General features: G+C 45.7%; 2 protein-coding genes across 5 annotated transcripts in view; both read left to right on the top strand.

Annotated features, from left to right (window-relative positions):
- Positions 1-318: 318 nt before the first annotated feature.
- On the top strand, positions 319-10,736 carry SPATA31H1 (SPATA31 subfamily H member 1; the record flags this gene model as incomplete). The annotated part of the gene is given in 4 exon segments (XM_080813668.1): positions 319-7,584; positions 7,588-8,423; positions 8,925-9,810; positions 10,530-10,736. Coding segments are annotated over 4 exon segments (9,195 nt in total).
- The window catches only part of ZNF512 (zinc finger protein 512), a 31,077-nt gene continuing 30,819 nt past the window's right edge, over positions 10,664-10,921 (top strand). The window contains exon 1 of one of the 4 annotated variants that reach the window (XM_080813544.1): positions 10,664-10,765. In XM_080813544.1, the coding sequence (XP_080669670.1) occupies positions 10,736-10,765 (30 nt within the window). In that variant the 5' untranslated portion in view covers positions 10,664-10,735. The remainder of the gene's footprint in view (positions 10,766-10,921) is intronic. The other 3 variants (XM_080813542.1, XM_080813541.1, XM_080813543.1) reach the window with 3 other exon arrangements.

Here is a 10,921-nt window from a genome sequence, read left to right as displayed (position 1 = left end):
CAGCTGGAAAGAGTGAGGTGTATCCAGTGGATACCAGGACCTGATTTCCAAGGTGTGAAGTCTATAGGGTTACAGTCTCAAGGTGTCAAGTCTCTAGGGTTGAAACCTTTGATGCAGTTAAGAGATAGAAAGTCATCTGCATTAACTCCAAGGCCAAAGCTCCAAGATACACAATCTTCGGCATCACTCCAGGAACATAAGCTTCAAGACTGTGATTTGAAACCTTGTCTACAGGTGAGGAGTGTGAAATCATGTGAGCTGACTTCAAGGTCAAAGCTCTGTGATACAAAATTTATGCCACTGAAATCTAGGCTTTGCATGCATGATAGGAAATCTACTCAATTGACTGCAAAAGCAAAGCTTCAAGAAGTGAAACCCTTACAGTCGTCCCCAGGAGCACAGCTTCAAGGTGTGAAGTCTCTGGTGCTTATGGAAGATCCACAGCTTCCTGGTGTGAAATCTGGGGTATTAAGCCAAGGGTCACAACTACAGAGCAATACAACTAGAGAATTGAACTCCCCACTACACTTGACAAGCCTGAAGTCATCTGAATTGACTCTTCAGACAAAGCTTCAAGGTGTGAAATCTGAGAATTTCAACTCTGGGTCACAGTGGCATGATCTAAAACCTTCTAAGTTGTCACCTGAGATAAAGTCCCAAGATAAGACATTTACTGAGTTAAATCCAAGTTCACAGTCAAAAGGTATAACATGTTCTACACTGATCCCAGGAACAAAGATTCAAGGTACCAAATGTACAGATTTCAACCTTGGGCCATTGTTACAACATGTGAATTCCTCTGAAAGGACCTCAAAGACAAAGCTTCAAAATGTAAAACATAAAGAAAGCTGTCCCAGTCCCCGCGTGCAAGTCGTGAAATCTTCTGACCGGACCCTTGGATCAAAGCTTCAAAATGTGCAACTGGTGTTCAACCCTGACCCACAGTTTCAAGGAGTGCAATGTTCTAAATTAATCTCAGAAACAAAGTGTCAAGATGTAGTATCTGCGAATGTCAAACCTGGGCCACAGCTGAGAGGTGCGAAATCTTCTGAATTGATACAGGGGACAAATCTTCAAAAAGTGAAGTCCGTGGATTTCAAGTCACGCTCACAGTTGGAAGACATGACATCTAGGTTGATCATGGGTATAAAGCTTCAAGATGTAAAATCTATGAATTTCAAGGCTGGACCACACTTGAAGGATGTGAAATCTTCACAAGTGATCGCAACGGAAAAGCTTCAAGGTGTGAAATCTGCAGAATGGAAAGCTAATCCAAAGTTACAAGGTGAGACATCTTCTGATTTGACCCTCAAGAGGAAGTTTTCAGGTATGAAAGCAGGCCCAGAGTTACAAGATGTGAAATGTTCTGAGTTGATCATAGGCATAAAGCTTCAAGATAAAAAATCGGCAGGGTTTGGTTCTAGATCACACTTGCAAGGTATGAGATCTTCTGACGTGATCCCGGGGTCAAAACTTCAAGAAGTGAAACCCTCTGAGTTCAACCACAGTCCACAGCTACAAGGTGGGAAATCTGATTTAATTCAGATGAGGAAGCTTCAAGGTGTGAAGTCTGTGGAGTTCAACCCCAGACCACAGAGACAAGGTGAGAAATCTGATCTGATGCTAGAGCGCAGGCTCCAAGATCTGAAATCTGTTGAGTTAAAACCGGTTCTGCAGTTACAAGGTGTACCATCTTCTGAGTTAACACCAAAAACAAAGCTTCAAAGTGGAGAATCTGTGGAGTTCCTTACCAGACCCACGTGGCAAGACATGAAACCTCTTGAATTGACTCTAGGTGCAAAGACGCAAGATGTGAAATCTTTGTGGTTTGAGTCAGTCCCACAGTTACAAAATAGGAAATTGCCTATGTTGACACCAGGATCACACATTCAAGGCATGAAATCTCTGAAATTCAGCCCTGGGGCAAAGGTGCAAGGTGCAAAATCTCCTGAGTCTGTAAAGCTTCAAATAACGAAAATCACAGAGGTCAACCATGACCTAGAGTTCCAGGTCGCAAAACCCTCTGAGTTAGCCTTGGAATCAAAGATTTGCAATGTGATATCTTCCGAGTTCAATGCTAGGAAGCAGTGGCAAGAAGAGAAGTCTTTAAAGTTGAAACCAGGGCCAGACCTTCAAAGTGTGAAAATTGTGGTATACACCCCTGGACCACATTTGCAACATATACAATCTTCAGAATTGTGCAAAGAGACAAAGCTCCAAGACGTGAAATCTAAGGAATCCAATCCTGAGCAACAGTGGCAAGATGTTAAATCCTCTGAGTTATGCCAGGGATCAAGGCTTCAAGGTATGCCATCTTTCCAGTTCAATCCTGGGCCACAGTTACAAGAGATAAAACCTGAGTTGTGCACAGACAGGAAGCTTCCATATGAGCAATTTCTGGAAACGAAGCATCAGCCTAAATTACAAGGTGAGAAATCCTCTGAATTTAATCTAGCCCCACAGCTTCAGTGTATACATGTTAGGGCATTCAGTACTGGACCACAACTGAATGGTGTACAATCTGAGTTGAATTCTGGATCAGAGCCTCGAGGTATAAAATCCCAGGTGTTCTGCCCTGGGCCACCTTTGCAAGATGTGAATTCTTCTGCATGTATTTCAAAACCAAAACTTCAGTGTGTAAATTCTGTTGGATGCAAATCTGAGCCACCCTTGCGAGGTATAAACCCTTCTGAATTAACTTCAGTTTCAAAACTCCAAGGTACAAAGTCTTCTGAGTTGAGTTCAGAGATCCCAAGGGAGACAACTATGGTGTTCAACCTTGATCCACATTTGCAAGATGTGAAATCTGAAGTGATTCCAGGGTCAAAGTCTCTTGCTCTAGCACCTATGGAATGCAACCCTGAGCCACAGATGAAGTGTGTAAATTCTTCTAAATTGAATCCAGAGCCAAAATTACAATGTGCAAATTCTGTGGGGTGCAAACCTGGGCCACCTTTGCAAGGTGTACAGTCCTTTGAATTGACTTCAGGGGCAAAATGTCAAGGTACAGGATCTCAGGTGAATCCAGGGCCCAAGAAACAAAGTGAGACATCTATGGTGTTCAGCGCTGAACCACATTTACAAGAGTTGAAATCCCAATTGATTCCAGGGTCAACGTTTCTTGCTCTAGCACCTATGGAATGCAACCCTGGGCCACAGATGAAGTGTGTAAATTCGTTGCAGTTGGATCCAGAGCCAAAATTACAATGTGCTAATTCTATGGGGTATGAACTTGGGCCACCTTGGCAAAGTATACAATCTTTTGAGTTGCCTTCAGGGGTTCAATGTCGAGGTATGGGATCTTTTGATTTGAATCTGGGGTCAGAAGTTCTAGGTATAAAATCTCTTATGTTTGACCCTGTGCAACATTTACAAAATGTGAAACATGAACTGAGTCCAGGGACAAAGTTTCAAGGTATAACATCACAAGAATTAAACTGTGGCCCACAGCTGCAAGGTGTGAATTCTTCTGATTTGAATTTTGGGTCAGAACGTCAATGCATAAATGCCATAAAGTTTAATCCAGACCCACAGATGCAAGGCATGAAACCCTCTGACTTGAATCCTACGTCAGAATATCAAGGTACAAAATCTATTCTGTTCAACCCTGGACCACATCTGCAAGGTGTAAAATCTTCTGAGTTAATTCCAGGGACAAAGTTTCCAGAAATCCAGTTTTTGGAGAATCACTGTGGGTCACGGCAACAAGTTGTGCACTCAGTGTTCACTTTAGGCTCTTCGCTGAATGGTATGAAATCTGTGTTATTTTTACCAAAGCCACTGCTTGAAGATGTAAAGTCTGTGAAGACGAACAAAGAGCCAGCGTCTTGTGGTGGAAATTCTGTGAAACTGGCTTCAGGCTCTGAGCCGCAGGACTTGAAATGTGAGATGTTTGCACTAGAGCCATGTTTTACAGAAGGGAAATCTGTGGAGTTAAATCCAGGGCCACATCCTCAAGGTATGAATTCTGGGGAGTTGCCCTCACACGTCAGGCAGCACAGTGAGAGATCTGTGGTGTTTGCACCAAAGTTGTGTTTTCAAGATGTGAAATCTCTGGAGTTGAAACCAGAGCCACAACCTCAAGACGTGAATTCTAAGGATTTGATTTCTCGCCTCAGGCAGAAATCTGTGGTGTTTGAATCAGAGCCATGTTCTCAAGATGTGACATCTCTGAAGTCAAACCTGCAGCTACAGCCTCAAAGTGCTAATTCTTCAGGGTTTCCATCATGCCTGAGGTCACCAAGTGTTAATTCTGAGGACTTTGCACCGGAACTATGTTTTCAGGATGTGCAATCTGTAGAGTTGACACCAGGGTCCCAACAGCAAGGTATGAATTGCCAAGAGTTGACTTCAGGATGGCAAGGTATGAAATCAATAGAGTTGGCACCAGAGCCAACTAAGAAGTTCGTACCAGGACCCATGTTGAGTAGTGTTAGATTTTCAAATTTGTCTCCAGAATCACAGCGACAAGGTGAGAAACCTTTGGAGTTTACTCCAGAAGCAAAGTTGCAAAGTATAAAACATGTGAAATTGTCTTCAGCATCTCTGCAACAAGATATGAAATCTGTAGAGTTACTACCGGGGTCACTGCTTCAAAGAACAAAATCTGAGGAACGAACTCCAAAGAGGAGCTATCAAATCACAGGCTCCTCTGAGATAATCCCTAGGCCAGGGCATCAATTTGTAGAAGGTGCAGAGATGATCCCAACACCAAAGCCTCAAGTCCCTAAATCTGTGAATTTGGTGATCCCAACACCAAAGCATCAAGTCTCCAAATCTGTAAATTTGATTTCAGTACCAATTTATCATACCACAGAAAGGTTGGCCCATCGAGGCAATGAAACTGTAGAAAAATCTGCGGGGTTGACTCCAAAGTCAACAAGTAAAACCATGGAATCTTCAGGAGTGCCTCTAAGGCTAGATCTTCAAGTACCAGAATCTGTTGACCTGACTCATGTGCTAAGGAATCAAGGGTCTGAAGCCTTAGAATTAACCTTAAAGAAAATCCCAGAAACTCTCGAGTTGCTCTCTCAGTCATGGCCTCCAGTTAAGGACTTGGAGGAATCATATACAAGGCCAGTGCAGGAAGTTACAGGATCTGAAGAGATGACACCAGAGCCCAAGCATCACACTACAGAAACTATGGGGTTGGCCCCCAAAGCAAGGCCAACAGAGAAGGAATTCCTTGGCATGACCCCAAAGCCAATAAGTAAAACCACTGGATATGCAGAGAGCGCTCCAAGGCCCTATCCTCAAGCACTAGAATCTGTGGAGGTGATCTCCGAGAAAAGACTGCAAAGGGAAGAATCAGAAGCACTGACTACAAAGTCATTACATCATGTCCCAGAATCTTCAGAGATGACACCAAGGCTAAAATATCCAGTTCCTGAATCTGTGGGTTCAACCTCTAAGCAATGGCTTCAATGGGAGGAATCTTTAGATTTGTCCCCAAGGCAAACAGGTCAAGCTCCAGGACATGCAGAATCTGTAGAGCTCCCATCTGAGACACGGCAGCAAAGGGATGGACCAATGGGGTTGACACACTCACAGAATCAAAGTATGAAATATGCACAGATAGCTCCCGGACTACAGGGTCAAATTACAGAGTTTATGAGGATTAGTCCAAAGCTGCTAGATCAAGTCACAGGATCTACAAAGACACTGCTTCAAGCTGCTCAACCAATAGGAAGAACCTCAGTAGGCGCCCCCAAAGTTGCTGAGTATGTGAAAGTGACTCCTGGGCCACCACTTCAGGTTGTAAAGTCTGTAGCATTAACACCAGGGGGAACCTCTCAAATGGCAGACTATGTTGAACTGACTCCAAAAGTACAAGATGTGAGACCTTCCGAGTTTACCTCAGGGCTATGGTTGCAAAGTGTAAAATCAAAGGAATTAACCACAGAGCCAACACACCAGATTTTGGATATAATGAAGCTGACAGGGTTTCACATTGTAAAGACTGTGTTAATCCCAGGGCCACCACTTCAAATTGTGAAATCTGAGGAATTAGCACCACTACCAATTCCTCAGATTGTGGAACCAATAGGAGTCTCCTTAGGATCAGCTACTGAAGTAATGGATTGCTTGGATTTCTTCCCAAGGCCACATCTTCAAGAAATGGTAGAACCTGTAAAACTAACTCTGAGGCCAAATACCGAAGAGAAATCTTCAGAATCACTCTCACAGCCAGCATCTCCTTTGGAGGAATCTACAGTGTTCACTCATGAACAAGGGCTTCAGGCTGTGAAAGGAATGGGGATAAAAATAGGGCCTCCTCAAATCATGGAATGTGAGGATTTGAATCTAGTCCAGGGATATCTGAATAGGGAATCTGAGGATTTTATTTCAAGACAGGAGTTCCAAATAGGGAATTATTTCTCTAGATTTCTACAGAACTCTTCAAACTCGCTCATCTCAAGCTCTGTCGAAGCATCTGAATTAGGAAGCCTTTGTGATTTGGAGATGCCAGAAGTGTCAAGGGCCTTGGATATAAAAAACTTTGGGACAGATATTTTGCAGTCTGAAGAATACTTTAGAGACCCTACTACGATACAAACTTCAGCCCTTCCCTTGTCCCTTCACAATCAACCCTCTGATAAGATAGCTAACGTTGTCGAAATCCCACATTTTGAGATCCCAGGAGTGGGTGTCCTATCTAAGAGGACTGATCAGAAGCAGGTGGAGAAGCTAGAGCATTCACTCCAGTGCCCATCCCAACATCCACTGCAAAGCTGGAGATCACCATCTAGGACCTTCCAGTCAGGATCAGGAACTCAGAGAGGCCTTAACTGGTCTGTCTTGAGCAGACAACAGAATGTCTGGGAGAACCACTCCTGGAGACAGCGACTACCCAGAAAATATCTCTCCAATATGCTAGTGTTAGGGAATGTCTTGGGAACCACTATGGAAAGGAACCTTTGTTCTCAAACATCTTTCACGGAAAGAGCCACCACAGGTATCTGTCAATCTATTCAGAATTTATTTGGGGTTCCTGCGGAACTGATGGAATTTTCCAAGAGTCTGCTAGAGAAGAGTCAAAGTATTATTTCTCAGACTTCAGTGTCCAAAAACTACATTCAGAGACACACTTCGTATCACGGTCACGAACAAAGAATAGCCTTAAGGATGTGGACACGGAGCTCCATGTCCTCCATAATACAGCAATACTCTGGGGCTAGCGCCAAAAGAAAGAAAAGCTCGAAGATTAGTGGTATATCCCAGGAAGTCATTCAGCACATGCCTGTTTCATGTACAGAGGGCCAGCCTCCTGTCCCGGTAAATTTAGAGTCTCCCTTCAATATAGTTTTCACTAGGAAAGATTCTGTTCCAATGGAAGAGAGTGAGAACTCACAGAGTTCACAGACAAGGATTTTTGAGTCCCAACACTGTCTCAAGCCAAGTTACCTTCCCCAGGCCAAGACTGACTTGTCAGAACAGTTCCACTTGCTACAAGATCTGCAGCTAAAAATAGCAGCAAAACTGTTAAGGAGCCAAATACCCCCCAATGTACCTCCACCTCTAACTTCAGATCTCGTTTTAAAATACCCTATCTGCCTACAGTGTGGCCGATGTGTAGGATTTAATTGATGTCATAAATTACAGAGCACTTTGGGGCCTTACCTTCTTATCTACCCACAGCTCCACCTTGTAAGCACTCCCGAAGGCCATGGAGAGATTAAGGTGAGTCTTGGCTTTAGGTTGCAAACTGGGAAAAGATCCCAAGTCCCAAAGTATCACAGAAGAGACAGATCCACCACACCAAGGAGTTCTAGATCACCAACACTAAGGAAAGCTAAAGTCTATACTCGAGCTTCCAAGAGTCCTACTTCTACAATGGATTTCCGGTCTGTATCTTCCCAGTCTCGTGCTCCTGTACAAGTCCACATGAGGCAAAGACGGTATAGGAGCCCCGCCCTAGCAGGAAAGACGACAACTGGAGGGCCAGGGCACTATGAGTTTACTCAAGTTCACTCTCTACCACAGAGTGACTCTGAAAGCAATCAGGATGAAAAAGCGGCTAAAAGGAGAACCAAAAAGACCCGTAGTTCAAAATACCCAAAGAAAAGAATCACTACGGGAGGCAGAACACAAAACACAAAGTTCTACACAAATGGCAGAACCACAATACGGAGTTCTTCTCGGGATTTACCAGCCCAGTTAAGAGGGAAGAGGAATGGAGCATCTCAGACAACTACTGCCTCTTCAAAAAGACAATCTAAGAAATCCTCCCAACCCAAATCCATTCAACTGCTTTTTCAAGGTCTAAAGCAAACATTCCAGACAGCATGCAGAATTATGGCTTTTCCTGGACAGAAGCCTGAGGATAGGTCAAGGCCAGACCATTTGTGTTCAAGCAAAAACCACCATCCAAAACAAAAAGCCAGAGATTATTCCTCATCAAGAGATATCAAAAGAGATAGGATGTCAGTTGTTAAGCTAACGCCAACAGACACAACCACTAAGCAGAAGATGTTATGGGAAGAAATACAGCAATTCAGATCAGCTCATCAACCAAAAAGAGGTAGCTCTTTCCAACTTAGACATACCCAACTACCCAAGCCCATAGTTTCCCAAGGAAGTGCTATTTTCAAAACCACTTCAGCCGGACAGCCTGTGGTTATTGTTCAAAACGACAATAGCAGCAAAGGTAAGAAAAACTCCTACAGATGTGAAATCTCTAGCCAGGAGTCCAAGAGCTCCAAAAGAGGAACCAGAGTTCAAGCCAGAGGGAGAAATCGACACGGTTCACTTAAGAGAACCTCACACAATCACTTTAAAGAGAAACTCACAGCCAAGAAGCAAAACCACCATAGCTTCTTAAGGGAGAGAACCCCATGTAATTCCTCTGAAAGGAGCCATCGCAGTCCCGCTTAGAGGGGCCATCGAAGTCCTTCTCTAAAGAGACATCACCATCTCTCTGAGAGGAGCCTTCGAAGTCCCTCTGAGAGGAGCCTTCGAAGTCCTTCTCTAAAGAGACATCACAGTCCCTCTGAGAGGAGCCACCGAAGCCGCCTTCAGAAGAGCCATCACAGTCCCTCTGAGAGGAGCCACCAAAGCCTTTCTCAGAAGAGCCATCACAGTCCCTCTAAGAGGAGCCACCGAAACCTTCTTCAGAAGAGACATCACAGTCCCTCTGAGAGGAGCCATCAAAGTCCTTCTCTAAAGAGCCACCACCGTCCCTTTGAGAGGAGCCATCGAAGTCCATCTCTAAAGAGCCACCACCGTCTCTCTGAGAGGAGCCTTCGAAGTCCTTCTCTAAAGAGCCATCACAGTCCCTCTGAGAGGAGCCATCGAAGTCCTTCCCTAAAGAGCCATCACAGTCCCTGTGAGAGGAGCCATCAAAGTCCTTCCCTAAAGAGCCATCACAGTCCCTCTGAGAGGAGCCATCGAAGTCCTTCCCTAAAGAGCCATCACAGTCCCTCTGAGAGGAGCCACCAAAGTCTTCCTAGGAAGAGACATCACAGTCCCTCTAAAGGGAGCCACCGAAGCCTTCTTCAGAAGAGACATCACAGTCCCTCTGAGAAGAGCCACCGAAGCCTTCTTCAGAAGAGCCATCACAGTCCCTCTGAGAGGAGCCATCGAAGTCCTTCTCTGAAGAGCCATCACAGTCCCTGTGAGAGGAGCCATCGAAGTCCTTCTCAGAGGAGCCATCACAGTCCCTCTGAAAGGAGCCATCAGAGTCCCTGTGAGAGGAGATGTCGCAGTCCCTCTGAGAAGAGATGTCGCAGTCCCTCTGAGAGGAGATGTCACAGTCCCCTTGAGAGGAGCAGTCGCAGTCTCTTTCAGAAAACTCATCACAGTCCCTTAGAGGTGAGAGGACACAGACAGCCCTTTTGAGAGAAGACAGCACAGGCCCTCTGAGAGGAGTGGTCACAGTTCCTCAGAGAGAACTCACTGTAGTCCCTCTGAAAGAAGTGGATGCAGTCGGTCTGAGAGGAACAGACACAGTCATTCTGAGCAGAGCCATCAGAGCCACCTTGAAAGGGGCCAGTACAGTTGGTGTGGCAAAACCCATCTCAGTCCCTCTGTGAGAACCCATCACAGTCCCGCTAAGGAGAGACTCAAACACAGCTCCCCTAGGGAGAGGCTCAGACATGGTCTGTATGAAGATTGCAAGGGCTACTCAAACACGTCTCCTAGGGACCACACACAAAATGCTCCAAAACAGGCCAAGTTTAGAGGCCTGAAGCTAACAGATGAGAAGAGATTCGTCCCCATTATTCACTGACTGGCTCAAGCCTTCACCGACCTGCCCCTTATCTGGCTTCTTTCCTGCTCAGCCAATGCCTCCCAAACCTGCACCCTCAGCAATCAAAGAGCCTCTCTACCTGGGAGGAGGGAGGGCGGGAATGGGTCTGTAATTTCTCTAAGATAAATAAAGGGGCAATAATTGATCTCCACCTAGAAAGACCACTCGTCGTGCTGGAGGGGGGAATGGAGGGTGAAGGGATATTTGGTGTCGCGCAAATGGATGGAACGCCAGGAAGAGGCCCTGAAGCCAGGTTTGGGGCTCCAAACCCCACCTACAGCTTCCCAGGGCGGGGTCTCAGAGGAGTGAGTCGTGTCACGTGACTCACTCCGGCCGCAGCCCCCTCGGAAGCTGCCAGGCGGAAGTAGACGTTCAGACCTGGGATCGGCGGCGCCGACTCCACATCCGGGAGAGGAGAGGAGAGCGGAAGTGGCGTTGGTCTGGCCGGAGCCCTTGGGTGGATTTGTTAGGCGTGGAGAGGGAGTGATGTCTTCCAGACTCGGTGCAGTACCCGCCGTGAGTTTCTCGGTTTGGCCGTTATGCCTTAGGGGTAGCGCTGTGGAGCCCGCAACACGCGGTCCCTCGCTTTTGTCCCGTGCTCAGAGTTGGTTTTATCAGAGCCCATCGTAGGCCCCACCCTTCTAGGTCAGATCTACCTGTCTCCTTTTTTTC

Source organism: Martes martes, assembly GCF_963455335.1.
Source record: "Martes martes genome assembly, chromosome: 9".
Taxonomy (NCBI): Eukaryota; Metazoa; Chordata; class Mammalia; order Carnivora; family Mustelidae; genus Martes; species Martes martes.
The sequence above is the reverse complement of the archived record's forward strand: the minus strand, read 5'-3'. Positions and strand labels throughout refer to the sequence as shown.